General features: G+C 48.2%; 1 protein-coding gene across 1 annotated transcript in view; it reads left to right on the top strand.

Moving 5' to 3' along the window:
• The first annotated feature begins 2,764 nt into the window (after nt 1-2,764).
• LOC105474699 (kinesin family member 26B) overlaps nt 2,765-16,443 on the top strand; it is a 568,793-nt gene continuing 555,114 nt past the window's right edge. Inside the window, exons 1-2 of the mRNA XM_011729515.3 lie at nt 2,765-3,265; nt 4,059-4,460. Of these exons, the coding sequence (XP_011727817.2) occupies nt 3,203-3,265; nt 4,059-4,460 (465 nt within the window). The 5' untranslated portion in view covers nt 2,765-3,202. The remainder of the gene's footprint in view (nt 3,266-4,058; nt 4,461-16,443) is intronic.

The raw sequence follows: 16,443 nt of genomic DNA, 5'->3' as shown, positions 1-16,443 counted from the left end.
TGCATGTAGATGGAAAATATATCAAATTAGTAGCACAAAGTCAGAAGGTAAGATGGAGTGGCTGCAAGTTACATTTTAGGTGAAGCGGCGCCGTGTTAACTGTAAGTAGCCTATGAAATGTTAAAGATTCATATTATAGGCCGGGTATGGTGGTTTCATGCCATAATTCCAGCACTTTGGAAGGTGGAGGTAGGAAGACAGCTTGAACTCAGGAGCTTGAGACCAGCCTGGGCAACACAGGGAAACCTCGTCTCTACTTAAAAAAAAATTAGCCCGATGTGGTGGTGTGCACCTGTAGTCCCAGCTACTAGGGAGGCTGAGGAGAGAGGATCCTCTGAGCCTGGGAGATGGAGGCTGCCGTCAGCCATAATAGCGCCACTGCACTCTAGCCCAGGCAACAGAGTGAGCTCCTGCCTCAAAAAAAAAAAAAAAAAAAAAAAAAAAAAAATCCATATTATAATCATGAGAGCTAAAAAGCCAACAGAGAGGTGAAACTGGAACACTGAAAAGTTATTCAGTTAACAAAAAAAGGCATGAGAGACAGAAGAATGAAACAGAGTACAGACAGAAAACAGACCCATACTAGCAACAACATGAAACTCAAAAACCTGTGTTAAGTTTAAAAAGCCAAACCCAAAAGGGTCCATGCTGTACGCATTCTATGAATTAAAACCTTCCAGATCAGTCCAGAACAGTAGTTTCTTAGGAGAGGTGGGGATTGCCTGGGAAAAGGCAGATAACCTTCAAGAGGGACAGGAATTTATAGATGTTGATTGAGGTGGCGGCCTACGCAGAGTACACGTTTATCAAAATTCATAGAACTGAACAATTAAAATGTGTGCATTTCATCTTATGTATATACATTTTACATAAACATCAATTTTTGAAAGCTGCTTAAAAACTCTTGCAGAGTCTCCGGTTGTAAACTTGGATCAACAGAGGGCGCTCGGAGCCCACCAAAGAAGCTCTGGGCCCCCAGCTACTTAGAGATGCAAACCAGAGCAGCTCTGGGCTCCCCGGTCTCCAAGGTGGATCGCGCAGCTCCCCAACACTCCCCCCTCGACGCCCCACCTGGCCCACCCGCGGCCTCGCCGGCTCGTTTCTACCACACGCTGCTTTTTGGCTGATAAGCGGCGCGTGGCCAATGGCGATGATGTGTTCCGCGGAACCTACGCGGAATACAGATGCGGGTGGGAGCTGGGGCGTGCTGCCTGGAGGTGTACCTGTCCCCTAAGGTCCCCTATTGATAGCATCGCTTTTAAATTGGAAGTGGGAACGTAATGGAAACGTCCACTCTGTTCTTGACATCTTCATTTTGACCTTTTTACCTCGCTTTGGTGGCTGCGAAATATTCCCACGCAGGAGCTGGAGCCGGGGAGGAGGGGGGCAGAGCACGAGAGGCACAGAAGAAATTCTCCCCGAGGAAGGCAGAGTGGGGGTGTGGCCCCAGGCTTCCAGAACCCCGAACCTTTGTCTTCCTGCCCCCTCCTGCCTCGTCCACAGCTCAGAAGGAAGCCAGCGACCAGAAAGCCCTGAACGTCCTTCGCGCTCTCGCCCACCCCCGGGCTGGGGCTCCCCGCGGGCGCGGAGATGCCATTACACCCCACGTGATCCCCACGCCGGGCCGGTCCTTCCAGGGGCGTCTCGCGGGGTGTTAATTAAAGGTCACAACAAAACAGACCTGCTGGCTCACCAGAAGTAATGTCCTCCCGGGAAATGAAAAATGACACCCCAGAGCAGCCACGTGTGGAGCCTGGCGTACGCCGGCTTCCTGCGCTCCTGGGCGCTGCTCCAGGGGACTGGGGGGGCGATCGGAGAGGGAGCGATGACGGGGTGCTCCGGAGACCCCGCGGGGCCCAGGCGCAGGAAGAAACGGGCGGCGGGGGGCGAGGGGGCTGATCCCCCGCAAGGAGAGGCCAAGGCCGGCTCGCGCCACACCCCCTCTCCAGGCCAGAGTCGTCCGCGTGCAGCGCGGCGAAGCCCTCAGTTTCCCCTGCCCGGCAGCGGCCCGCTGGGTCCCCAGGCTCACCTGTCCCAGTCCCGGGCGGCTTAGTCCGTCACAGACCGGGGCTCGGGCGGGCGGGGGACCAAGGGCCCTAGTCCGGCGGCTGCGGTCGGGGAGGGTGGCCCCCGGCCGGCCCGGGGTCGGTAGGGCCATTCCAGAAAAGGTTTGCCGGGCAGCTCTCCGAGAACAAAGGGCGGGGGGAGGACCCGGCATGTTTGTGGACTTGTTTGTGACTCAATCCCTTCTGCACGGCGTTTCAAAGACAGACCTGCAAGCCTTGTCAGGAAGAGAAAGAACTTGGGGGCGGGGGAGGCTGGGGCGCCGCATTTCCGTCCAGCCGCGCTCGCTCGCGCGGCCCCTGAGCTCCAGGCTCGCGCAGCGGCGTTTCATTAGAGCCCCGGGCCCGGGCGGCGCGCCAGGAACTTCCCCGCACGCAGCGAGAGCGACGAGCCCCCGCCCCCGCCCCGGCCCGGCTCCAGGCCTCGCACTGTCAGGCACGAGCGCCGCCACATAAAATGGATCCCGGCCGGCGCGGCGAGGGCGGCAGGTTCCCGAGGCTCCTCCGCGCCGCGCCCGGGCGCACACGCGCGCTCTGACCGCCGACCGCTCCCGGGCCCTGCGGAGCCGCCCCTCTCCCGGCCCTCGCGCAACTGTCAGGCGAAACGGGCCGGCGGATATTGGCTCGGCGACACGCCGAGGCTCCTCCCCGAGTCTGGATCTTTATATTTTGGGAGAATTTCTTTGAACTCAGTTACCAAGCTCGGTGAAGGAGACAAGTTCCCACCGCCGGCTCGGCTGGGCTCGGCTCGCCCAGCCCACCTTCCCGCGGCGGCCGCGAGCCCCGATCGTATCCCTCCCTGCCCTCGTGGGGGAGCACGGACCGACTTGCCTGAAGAAAATGCCAGTGCTGTGGTTGTGACCGTGACAAGAGAACGTGCAGCTGGAGCAGGCAGACGGGGATGAGGAAAAGCATGCTTTGAAGAGAAGAAGAAACCCGCGACCCCAACCCTTTCTGCACGTTGGTGCTATTACTTGTGGGGTCCGTTTGCTCTCGTTCCCTCCCGCCCCACCGCGGAAGAAACCTTGCCTTGAGGGCTGAGAGCCAGCCCCCTGCAGCCGGGCGACGCTTCTGGGTCGGAGGACCTTCGGATGTAGCGTTGGTGGAACCTTCAGATACTCTCCTCTGGAAAAGCCACCATGAATTCGGTAGCTGGGAATAAAGAGAGGCTTGCGGTCTCCACCAGGGGCAAGAAATACGGGGTAAGTAGTGACGGTACGACGCGGAGGCGCGTTACCAGACCCATCTCGGCGGGGGTCCCCCTTTCCCCGGGATCGCGCGGCCCCGGCCCCGAGCTCTCCCCGCTGCAGAGGCGCCCCCGGGGCTGGCGGGGCTGTGAGTGCGCGGAGGCGGGTCTGCCGCGGGGACGCCCGCACACTCGCCTCGCTCTCGGAATTTTTTCAGTCCTCTCGTTCCTTCCTTTCCCCGCACTCCTAACTTTTGCGGCATTCCTGCGCTTCTAGGCGGAGTGAAGCCGAAGGGGAGGGTTTCCCATGAATGCTTGGCCGTACCTCGGATCGTTTAGTTGGAGCCGGGAGAGCCTCTCGTTTACCTGCAGTATCCGGAGAGTTGGACCCCGTAGGAATAAAAACCCTGAAATCACAGCCCTCCCCCTACCCCCCCATAGGGTCTTCCAGGATTTCGTTCCTGGGGTATTGCTGGAATAGGTGCCGGCTTCAAAAGCGTGGGGCACTGAACCTGTGGGTCCCCCCTGGCCTTGCAGAAGCCGTGGAGACCGCCCCGAGCGAGTCCTCGTCCTGACCCCAGGAGGAGGCCACCCGGGACCAGCGCAGGGGTCACCCGGGCGGCGGGGACTCACTTAAGGACAATTAACGAGACAGATGGAGGGCGATTTGGCCGCAGGGCTTGGAGAGGTCCCCAACCAGCTCCCATGGGCGGTTCGAGCGGGTACTTGGTGGCGCACGTCTGACCCAGCTCCTGGGCGCTGCAGCCCGCCGCCTTGCGGCCCTTGATACCGGCGTGTCTTCCCCGCAGGTGAATGAAGTCTGCTCGCCCACCAAGCCCGCAGCGCCCTTCTCCCCGGAAAGCTGGTACCGCAAAGCATACGAGGAGTCGCGGGCCGGGAGCCGGCCCACTCCTGAGGGCGCGGGCTCAGCGCTCGGCTCCTCGGGGACCCCGTCTCCCGGCTCGGGCACCTCGTCCCCGAGCTCCTTCACCGGCTCCCCGGGACCCGCCTCCCCCGGCATCGGCACTAGTTCGCCGGGTTCCCTGGGCGGCTCGCCCGGCTTCGGCACCGGCTCCCCGGGCTCCGGCAGCGGCGGCGGCTCCTCCCCCGGCTCGGACCGCGGCGTCTGGTGCGAGAACTGCAACGCCCGCCTGGTGGAGCTCAAGAGGCAGGCCCTGAAGCTGCTCCTCCCGGGGCCCTTCCCGGGCAAGGTGAGCGCCGCGCGGGGCTGGCTGGGGAGGCGCCGGGAGGGCGGGGCCGGGCCGCCACCCACAGCAGCTGCTCAGTCCGCCGCGACCTTGCGCCCCGGGTCCACGCGAGGGTCCCCGGCGGCGCTGGGGCTGCTCCACACCTCATGGGGCTCTGGCACGCGGGGCGACCCATGCACCTTCCTCAGCCAGGCCGCCCGGGGGCAGGAGGGCCGAGTCCCGAGCGCGAAGGGGCGCCCGTGGCCACAGGCCTCACGGCCCACGGGGGAGGCCCCCAGGTGGTCTCTCCTGCCGCCCCCTCCCAGCTCTCCCTGGCGACTGCAGGCTGCGCTGTCGATGTTTCTCCCCACCCCCACCTGTGATCCTTTACAAAAATGTCAGCGGGAGTGTAAAAGCAAGCTGATGCTTGGAGCTGGCATTTCCCACTGCCTGTTTGTGGTCCATCCTTTCCGTGATTGCAGAAACAGAAACATACTCGAAAGCCAGCATTTCCCCCTTGTCAGTCTGCGTGTATGACTGGGGAAGATCCAGAGGCGGGTAGCTCCTCGGAGCAGTGCTCCCTCCTGGCCTGCTCCTGCGCCAAGCACACTGGTTCCTCCATAGCAACCCTGCCCGCGGTGTGTGACTGGCCGGAGCCCCCAGAGGGTAACAATGCAATTGTATTTGCACTGTTGGGTCCATGTACTATCAAATGATAATATTTACTCTTCCACTTCAAAGAGTTTTTATCAGTGGTTAGAGAGCAATATCAAGGAAATAGAGTGGATTGCTGTGGAGGTTTTTGACACTGTTGGTTCAACGTCAATTTCTGTTTATTATTTCCGTGACTTTAGAAATGAAATACTGTGATTTCCAGTAGGCGTTTAGGAATGACCGCGTCTGCTGGCCTCATCTGCGTATGCAGATACACACGTTGATGTTTTCATAGGCAAGGGTTAAATTCAACAAATGCCCACAGATGCTGTGAAATTTAAAATGGGGAAAATGACCACCAGGAGAATTGGATTTATGAATGCAGAACTTATCTCAAGAATAATGAACTCGTGGATGGTTGTCAGTGTACTGTTTTTGTAGTTTGATACATCTGCCATGACATCCCAAGGATAAATCTCAGGGAATCAAAAAGCTTATTTCGATCTTGCATGCTAGACCTTCCGATTTAACACCATTTCTTCATTCACAGATTTATTTGCTCTCGTGATCCTTCATCAATATTCATTGATTTTCTACCCCATCCCAGCACTGCCAGGCACAGCAATGAAAATACCAGGTCCATTCATGCAATCCTTGTCCACGTGGAGCTTATATTCTAGTGGAGGATACAGACAGATATCAACCACAAAATGCACAGTTCACAATGTCTTCACATTTGTGGAGGGAGTGTAGGATGCTGTGAGGTTGTTGAAGTGGATGGGAGCATCTGATAAAGATGGAAGAAACTTGGTTCTTAAAGATCTAACAGCTGATATTTGGCAGTCCTAATATGTTACAGCCCTCCAAATTATTTTAGACCTTTCTTGAGGACCCATTCTTATAATAGGCTTTTTGTGGCATTGAGTGTTCCTATATGCAAAGGTAAATCCAAATACACTCTTCTCATTTAAAAAAAGAGGAGGGGAAGGAAAATCTACCGAAGAAACAAATGTTGAAACTCGTATGCATCCATCATGTTTTATGGAGTCTTGTGACCAGCTGGGATTTTGTTTTTACAGAAACAGCCTGGAATATTCACTCACAGTGTTATGGGAGGCAGCTCAATATATTTGCCAATTTTATGTCTGTGATGAGGTAAAACTTGTTGGTAAACCGATTGTATTGTATTGTCAGAGTGAGGTGATGGCCCCAGAAGAAACACTGGATTTGCTGAACCCCATGCTCTACAATGACTCAGAGTGATCCAAGGACATCTAGAGAAGACCTGGTAGTCATGGGGGCAGTCACAGGGGATCACTTTAAGTGCATATGTGAATGTCACATAGTACCACAGTCGCCTGAGTTTTATATGTGAAGCAGCACCATAAAATGTGACATTTGGTGCAAGGGCATAGACAGGGCTTAGCCAGGAAGAAGGGTGCTTTGCATCAGCTCATTGTTAGTAATGAGATGTGGGGCCTCAATGAGCCTTTGTGAATAACACTTGTGTGTGTGTGTGTGTGTGTGTGTGTGTGTGTGTGTGTGTGTGTTTTAAGCATTCCTACCTTGCATTTAGGTACAATTTCCATTATGCCTTTAGCATTTGCAACATTATAGCCAAACAGTTGCCGTGTTCTCTGGTGCACCATGGATGGAGGCCATATAACTTGGATAAGATCGTTCTTCCTGGCGCAATATTAATGAACAAACTGGGGACCACTGTGGCCCTCAGGCACAGAAGGAGTTAAGTTTCATCAGAACAAGAGGCGTCACTGTGACTCCAATATGAGGTTCCCTCAGTTTGCTCTGAAGAGTAAGAGTCTGGAAGATAAAGACATGTTTTTGAGGGGTAATTAACAAAAATCATCTTTGTAATTTGCTTAAGATGCTTACCTTCATTGGGGAAATATTTTCTTAAATAGAGTGTTAAATTCTACTAGGTGGTATTAAATGTCTCCTAGGTAGATATTTAAAAGTCAAAAGCAGAATAGCACATCCAGGAACCTTATTATTTTAGGATGGATTTGATTTTAGTTCTTCCTTCACCACTTATTTATTTTGTGACATTGGGTAAATTAGTTTTCCTCTCTACTTTTTAACTTTCCTATTAATATGCTCAGGAAGAAAATGATTCAGACTGTTAAAATGTCATTAAAATGATCTAAGGTAAGGTTTCATTCTTTAGAAAAAGATATGAGAGTTGATGATTATTAATGAGCTAAGATTCTGTTAGATTTGTGTTTTGCAGAATTTAAAGTTTTTCTTATAAGTTATTACCCCTGTCAGTTTCTAATTTCATCTGTGTATTTTCTAAACATGCTGCTGTATGAGTTCTCACACTGTGCCTGTTGGTAGGTAGCAAGCCCTATCGAATTCCCCCAGTTTTGTCTTTGGAACAGTTTAAGGAGGGGAGGTGAAGTAGTAGAGAGCCCATCCGGGTATCTGGTTGGTCCCAGGAGCTAGTGCCTGGCTCTGGTGGCCTGAGAAGAAGCATCCTATTCTGAGCACTCCAATGGAGGATAGGGCTTCATGGCACAAAATGACATGATTTGAATGTAACAGTGTGGGGGATAGTGTTGGCTGAGGTAGGAAATAGGAGGAGACATGGAATTGGATGGAGCTCAGAGGGAAGGATGATCATGAGTTTGGTTTTCCATGCATCGAGTCTCAGCTTTCTGGAAAGAGATGGAGCATGGAGGCAGATTTAATAATAAAACTGTTTGTTGTTGGCTATCTCAAGACTGGCGTGTAGAAGTGACAGCTGTGGGCTCACATAGCTCTGTTGTTGATACTCTATTCATCCTTTCCGATAGCAACTTACCTGGTGAGTAGACGTTTGTGCTTGGTGGCAGACTGTAAAACACTCAGGTTGACTTTTATTACTTTGATCAGTAGAAAAAGTACTTACTGGGTTTATATCATTTCTCTGTTGGTGCTGGTGAGAAGTGGTCAGATAAAAGAATGTGAACATGTAAAGTGTTGCGATTTCAAGTGAGAACGGCCCTTTTACCCGTTGTAGTGTTCCAGTGTGTGCATACAAAACCATTTCATGTCCAATGGCAAGAGCATCATTCCTGTTTTATAGACAGTCAAGGCACTAAGCCAGAAATAGGGGCCAAGGAACGAATTGCTCAGTTTTGGGCTAGCCTAGATCATTCTGATATCTGTGACAGGACTTTTGAATGGACTGGGCAAGTCCTAGGAAACATCAGCCCAACGAAATTCCCCGGAGTAAGCAGTAAAGCTCCTGGTTGGCAAAAGGTTATCAGACATCTGTTCATTTCCATATCAATAAAAGAAGATCTTTTATGTAAAAAAAAAAAAAAGTGCAGAACTATGTTCCTATCTGATTGTTTCTCAGTCAGATATTCGGAATCCATTTATGCCCCAGAAATATCAGGAAGATTAGCCAGACATACTGAGAAGGGTGGCCAGGAATCATAGAGATGAAAGAAAGGAATGCGTCATAGGGGTTAAAAACGCCAACCGTGGACTCTAAATAGCCAGAGACCAAGTAAGTCTAGACTTGGGGAGATATAGATATCCCCACACACATATTTCTGTATTTTGCCAGCTCCAAAAGACGGGTATGAGAAAATAACTAGATGCAAAAAGTCCCCCCAAAGCCATCATAAAACATTTTATAGATAGGATAAAACAGACATTGCATTTCAAGTACTTATTAATTATAAGGGACTTCTAGATGAAATCTTCTCTTTCTTCTAAGAACATGTGGCTATTTTCAAAAAGCTTCATTTGAGTCTTTCTCATATCAGAAGTATTTTAGATAAAGGAGCAGTTAATAGATAATAGCAGTCATGAAAAACTCCTGCAGCGTTTATCATTTGAAAATTTCTGAAACATTTTGGGAGTTTAGAAAAACATTCCCAGGAGGGACATGTGAGCAGTAATCTCTTGTTAAGGCTTAGCAAGCCGTGGAATAATGGCAGTTCATTCTACCAGACTATTAATTGTGAAGCAACATGGTCAGTTTTTATAGTGACTTAATTCACTTTGCAAAAATCCCTGGCCTGCAATAATTCCTTCCACACCCATTGCAGATAGGATTACTACATTAGAAATGTGATTTTTAAATGGCTGAGGCTGGTAGTTTGTCAGCATTTGGAAGGATTAAGTCAATTAAAATGGAGGCAACATTAGTTGCCTTTTGTTATTTGGCACCATATCACAGATTGTACCATTCGTGGGCTAACAATAGTGACGATAGTAATAATAATAATGATGTAATGAATGGCTAACAACTGTTGTCCTGCATACCAGGAACTGCACGGAAACACACACACACATCATCTCATATATAAAAATGAAGATGAACGTGATTTGTTCTTTTTTACCGTGAAATGCCAGGTTCTTGATGTGGTTAAGATCACAGAAGGAAGCATGAAGAAAAAATATGCAAGGAACAGAGAAATCCAGTCACACTTTCCCCCAAAAGCTGCCGAGGGTCACTATGAGTAGGACTGACGGGGTGAGAGGCACCGGCTCGGGATGGTTATTGTTTTTCCTGGGCTGACAGATGGGAATTTTTCTTTCGGTGAGTGGGGAGTTGGGGGAAAGTACGTGAGACTGTCAGGTTCCGAGGTGAGTAATTGTCTTGGCTGGAATGCAAGGGGCCGGGGAAGGAACCTCCTATATTTACATGCGCTCAGTGGAGACCCTGCTGTCATCCCTTCCTAAACAGAAAACCCTGCCCAAGGGCTCCGTCCTGACCTTCTGCGAGGAAGAGTTCTTCAGCTGGCCATGTCAGCGCCCCATCGGCAGGGCGGCCAGACCTCTGCTCTGTTTTGTCCTCAAAAAGATTGCAAATTGGCTGGTGTCTGTGAGGGTTCTTGGTCATTTTGCAGGAATACAAGACAAATTTCCTTTTTACCATCTCTGGAGTCACACGCTGTTCATCAGCATCCTTTCTTTCCTGTGTCTCGTCTATGGTGTTATTGTGGTGAAAGAGCACTGTTTAGAATGTGCTCCCAATCGCCCTTTTACACCTATGTGCACCCATCAGAAATATCTTATTTATTTATTTATTTTGAGACGGAGTCTCACTCTGTTGCCCAGGCTGGAGTGCAGTGGCATGATTTTGGCCCACTGCAACCTCTGCCTCCTGGATTCAAACGATTCTCCTGCCTCAGCCTCCCAAGTAGCTGGGACTACAGGAGCCCACCACCATGCCCAGCTAATTTTTGTATTTTAGTAGAGATGGGGTTTCACCATGTTGGCCAGGCTGAGATCTCGATCTCTTGACCTCGTGATCCACCCACCTTGGCCTCCCAAAGTGCTGGGATTACAGGCAGAAATATCTTATTTTAAATTACATTTGTGTAGATGCAGAAGGATTAGGGATACACCTGTCTTCCTAACATACTTTTGAAATATTTTTCAAGATATCAACTCAGTTTGTATCCATCATTTGCTTACCATTGCCTTTGGAACTGCTCCAGAATCTGTCCAAGAAAATTGGAAATGAATCATTGTTAAAAAGATGTTTGTCCACCTCCAGGTCTCAAGGAACTCACCTATGTTTTCTTCTAGTATTTAAATAGCGTCCTTTAATATTTAGATCTCTAATCCATTGAGAGATTATTTTGGTGCATAATGAAATATATAGATCAAATTTCATGTGTCTCTAAATGTCTATCCAGTTGTCCCCACTTTATTAAAACATTCATATTACTTGTGGACTTTTTCTTGTGGAAAAAAAAAGTATCTTTCTCACATTAATCGAAGATACCACCATTGTCATAAATCAAACAGTTGTATTTGGACCTATTACAAGATCTTCTAGTATATTCTCATTCTGTTATCCAGGCTGGGGTACAGTGGCATAATCTTGGCTCACTGCAACCTCTCCCTCCCAGGTTCAAGCAATTCTCCTGCCTCAGTCTCACAAGTAGCTGGAAATACAGGCATGGACCACCATGCCCAGCTAATTTTTGTATTTGTAGTAGAAATGGGGTTTCACCATGTTCTCCAGGCTGGTCTTGAACTCCTGACCTCAAGTGATCTGCCTGCCTCAACCTCCCAAAGTGCTGGGATTCCAGGCGTGAGCCACCGTGCTGGGCCCACACTATTTTAACTATGGAAGCTCTGTAGCATGTTTTAGTGTTTGGTAGGGCTAGCTCTCTCTCCCTCCAACAGTGCCTTTCTTTTCTAAGAGTTTCCTTGCCTAACTCCATTTTTTTTTTTTTGTTAGGACCGTGTTGAATGTATACATTAACCTGGGGAATAGTTGGCATCTTTATGGTGTGGAAGCTTTCCCAAGAACATGGGATACCTTTTCATTTGAACAAGTCTACTTTTTAGCAATTTTTAAGAGTTTCTTCATATAGCCTTTGTACATTTCTTGTTAAACTTTTTCTTAGGTATTATAGCTTTTGTTGCTATTGTAAATGGAGTCTTCACTTCCATTATCTCTTTTAACTGATAATTATATATGTGAAGGATATTGATCTATATGTTTATATCCCATTGCCTTATTAAATTCTACTGTATTCATTTATTTTTTAAAAATTGGTACGCTTGGATTTTCAAAAAATGTTGTCGTCTTCAAATAGAGATATCATTACTCTCTTCCTTTGCTATTTTTATGCCTCTAATTGTTTTCTCTTTTTTGTTACATTGGCTAATACTCCAGATACAATGTTACATAATAGTGATATAGTGGGCATGTGTATATTTTTTTTCTATTAAGATGTTGGCTTTTGGACTGAGATCTGTCTATATTTTTTAAAGTTAAGGAAATATCCATCAATTCCTACTTTAGTATTTTATCAGGAATGGGTATTATATTTTGCCAAATGTCTTTTCAGTATTTAGAGACAAAACCATGTAATTTTTCTCCTTGGATTTGTTAATATTGTGAATTATTATTATTTATTTTCTAATAGTGAACCATCCTTATATTCCCATAATAAATCCCACTTGGCCACGGTGCATTTTTAAAAATATGCTTCTGGATCCAATTTGCTAATATTTCATTTATTGCTTTTGCTTTGATATTCACATGCCAATGAACATTTTTGATTCCTGTTTATGTGCCAGCTCTAGCACTATACCATGTTATAATCCAAATAGGAAAAATACTAAAATTCCTGCCCTGGAGCAACTCACAGTCTAGTGTCAGAGACAGGCAAGGAACGTGGCAGAACATGAGTGTTCTAGCCTCAGGAAACAGCAGGCATAGGCCATGAAGGGGTGATGCGTGCCCCGTACATATAGGGAACTGAAGTTGCACATTGTCATTATACACTGTGTGTGCATGAGTGCGTGACAGACTGGAAAGGAGGCAGGTGGAGGATGAAAGGGCTTGCAGGCTATAGGCTGGACTTTATCCTGTAGGACGTGGGCAGCCATTGGAGGGCACTCACGAAGTAGTGAAATGATCAGATATGCATTTAAGAAAGATTGCTGGCCAGGCACGGTGGCTCCTGCCTGTAATCCCAGAACTTTGGGAGGCCAAGACGGGTGGATCACCTGAGGTCAGGATTTCGAGACCAACCTGGCCAACATGGCGAAACCCTGTCTCTACTAAAAATACAAAAATTAGCCGGGCATGGTGGCCCACACCTGTAATCCCAGCTACTCAGGGGGCTGAGGCAGGAGAATCGCTTGAACCCAGGAGGTGGAGGTTGTAGTGAGCCAAGATCATGCCACTGCACTCCAGCGTGGGTAACAGTGCAAGACTCCGTCTAAAAAAAAAAAAGATTGCTGTGAGAATGAGCAAGAAGATGGGTTGGAAGAGTGGTGTCACCGAGACCAGACCAGTTGGGAGGCCCCTTGCGGTAGCTTGAGTGAAGAATGACATAGACTGAACTAGGGCAGTCCAGAGGGAAGGGAGAGGCAGCTCAGGCCTGACCCATATCATATGTGGAAAACCCGCCTGGGGAGCTGCTGAGATGCGGGGCCAGAGGGAGAGAAGATGATGCATTCTCCCAGGTTTCTGGCCAGGGAAAGTGTGTGGGTGGTGCTACCAATTACGGAGATGAAGAATACAAGCAGAGAAGGGGTTTTGTTATTTTGAGTCCAGTGTTGGAGGATGGCTGTGAATCTTAACTTGGTTGGGGTCTCTAGAGCTTGAGGTGGAATGGTCCGGGCTCCTGTTGGCACTCTAGAGTGGAAAAGAGGGAAGAAAACCCAGGAGAAGGCAGTGTCATGGGAACTGAGGAAGGAGTGAGCTTCAGGGAATAGGGGTGACAAAAGGTCTGATGCCCTGGAGAGGTCAAGGAAGTAAGGACTGAGGTTTCCTTTGAACTGGCAAGGAGGAGGTCATTGGATGTCTTTGTTGGAAGAACTTCTGGTGCCCTGGAGAAAGCCAATGGCACTGTGTCCAGGAGTAGATTGAGAAGTGAGGACATCTCAGGCAGCATTTGAGTTGCTGAGGACACTGAGTTACAAGCGATCCACTTCTTGAGGCTCTTATTATCTTAAAATGAAGGACTGGAATCAACAGACTTTCATAAAAACCAGGCTCCGTCACTTAGGGTGTGGCCTTGGGCAAGCCTTGGTCTTTCCAAACCTGGTTATTCTCATCTCTACAGTGGGGGTCATGACAGAGCCCCACCAGGAGGATCGTGAGGATTACGTGAAATTGTGAGATGATATTCAGCTATCGCTTTCTGGTATTATTCCAATGACTTTCCACAGGAAGTTGAATTTCATGAAAGATTCCTACCCTCCTTCCTTCCCTCTTTCCTTCCTTTTTTCCTCCCTTCCTTCCATCCGACACCAAAATGGAGAAACAGCAGTCAGAGAAAATGAGAGCATTCAGTGCGTGTTTCTTTGTTTCTTCACCTCCAAGTGGATAAAGCATCTCATACTTATTTATTCATTCGTAGAGTTGTCGCCGCAGAAAGTTTAAGTGAGCTCAGTTGATGTAAACAGCGACTCCTTTAGGTTGAGGTGCCATGAATATGGATTGAGACTTTTTTTTGTCACAGATGGAAATCCCTTCTTTAAGCCCGGCCCCTCTCGTAGCCCCTCCAGGGAGCCTTGCAGATGTGGCATTTGGCATTTTGGCTCCGGGGAATGAGGGAGAGCAGATTTCCTTCAGTGACTGCACATGCGATGTGCAGATCTGAGCCGCACCAGGAATTTGGGCTTATCTGCCTTCCAATCCAGCTTTATCTTTCTCAGACGGTTTTCTTTGCAGTTGTACTTTGCTGATCCTATCACATCGATTCCAACCAGACCCCATGGGAAGTCTGGAAATACAGAAGTCACCCTCCCCCACCAAGCAGAATTTCTTGCACATACATCAGCTCTCGGGGCTGGAGTTGACTGTGGGGGAGAGGGATCCTGTGAGCAGTAATACAAAAAAACGAGATATTCTGAACGTTGCTAAGAGGTTAGCAAAGCAGAAGGCTCTGAGGGTAGAGTAAGTTTTTCTTTTTTTAATACACAGAACTATAAATATATCTTAAGTGTTATAGACCAGGTTACAGCTGAGGGACTATTTTTATTTTCCTTTTCTACTTATTGGAGCTTAAGTTCAATACCGTTGCCAACCACAAAAAGTTATTGGAACAAATTTTAGCTCTCCACACAGCATGGTTTTAAAATCTTTGATGGTTCTTACATGTAAACTTTCTTTTTATATACATTTTTTTTTTGCTTGAAAGTATGAGCTGCAAATAATAAAATCCACCTATCACAGGGGTGACAAATAGAAACTTTTATTTTGATACGTCCTTATCTAAGTGATGTCTGAGATCTGTAATTGCTAATTCAGGATTTTTTTTTTCTGAGCTAACCTAGGAACCGATAGAACTTGAGGTTTTTCTGCAGTGTAATTTCATCTTTGAGTTGGCAGTGATGAGCAGCTACACTTCCCCATGAAACACTATCATCCGATTTAGAGTGGTTGCTTTCCTTGGGGTTATAATCATTACTTCCCAGCCCTTCCTCCACCTAACTGGTGGCTTCACACAACAATGGGAGACTCACCTATTAACTGATTAGAAGCCAGCAGTAACAACCAGCACCAAAAGCTGTCGAGCTATCTAACCAAATGGTTGTACAGAAAATAAACAACCGAATTCAGACAAACAACTAGAAGCAGCCACCATTGTTTAAAAAAAATAATCACCTGCCCAGTTCAGTTGTGTCACTTTGCACAGCGGGAAGTCTCAGTCCTGAGCAGGTGGCAGAGTGTCTTCCCCATGGTACCATGGCTGGGAATTAGAGCATCAGGTGTCCTTTACCAGGACAGGCAGTGTGGTGATGGGGGCGGAGGAATAGATGGGAGGAGGATAGAAAGGAGAGGAATAAGAGGGGAGGAGAAGGAGGACGGATGAGAGAGAGGGCGAGAAAACAAAGAAATGGGTGGTATAAGCATCCGAGGTTGTCTACAGTCCCAGATACTTAGGTCAAAAAGAACTGTCCTTGGATCTGGGGACAGAGGTGCAGTCCTGCTTCCAGCACTAATAAGCACTGTGATCTTGGGAGAGTCACCTAGCTGGCCTGTGCTTGATTTTTCTTTTGTAATCTAAGAGCATGGTAGTCGGTGGGCTCTAAGCTTCTCCCAAGCCTGTGAATCTCTGTGAAGCTGGAGAGAAGACCTGAGGCTTTGGGAGTCCACTCCGTGAACCCAAATTCCCCAGGGATGTGCTTGACAAAATCCAAGATGGGTTTCTGGCTGAAGCTGTGCCATGGGCTGCCATATTTGTGGACCATCCCGTCTGCAGTCAGCCGCAGCGACCTCCTTGTTTGTCCAGCCAAGCGGAGGGACCGGAAGGCAAGCGGAGGGACCGGAAGGCAAGCGGAGGGACCGGAAGGCAAGCGGAGGGACCGGAAGGCAAGCGGAGGGACCGGAAGGCAAGCGGAGGGACCAGTAGCGCTGTCATTGCTGATGCCTCTGCTTTTGGAATTCGGATCATAAACTGACTGACAGGATTCTTCCTGTTTCTTAAGAAAGCGATTTGTTTTACTGTCTTCTGTGTTTGCAAGCAGAAATAAACTTAGACAAACAAAAGGACAATTGATTCTAGAAGAGCAATTTAGCAAGGAGTATTTGAAGAAAAGTGTTGCCTTAGAAATAAGGATGTCATGTAGTTAGTTTTACATTAAAAGTTCTGCCATATTGATTAGGATTTAGAAATAATATATGAAGAGTTTTTCCTGAGTAGCAACATAGGAACACCAGAACTCTAAACATTGTATTCATCATTCTTCATCTGATTTTTTTCCAAAATCTTTTTGCTCCCTTTGATTTCTCTTTTTTTCTGCTCTTTCAAATGCCTAGACAGAGCCATATTGGTTAGGCCAGTATTTACATATCACATGCCCCTGACGTGGGTTTAATGCCCTGTAGTGTTTGATGCTGGGGTCTGGGAAAGGA

Source organism: Macaca nemestrina, chromosome 1, assembly GCF_043159975.1.
Source record: "Macaca nemestrina isolate mMacNem1 chromosome 1, mMacNem.hap1, whole genome shotgun sequence".
In the NCBI taxonomy this organism is placed as follows: Eukaryota; Metazoa; Chordata; class Mammalia; order Primates; family Cercopithecidae; genus Macaca; species Macaca nemestrina.
Note: the sequence above shows the minus strand (reverse complement) of the source record. Positions and strands in the feature narration are given on the sequence as shown.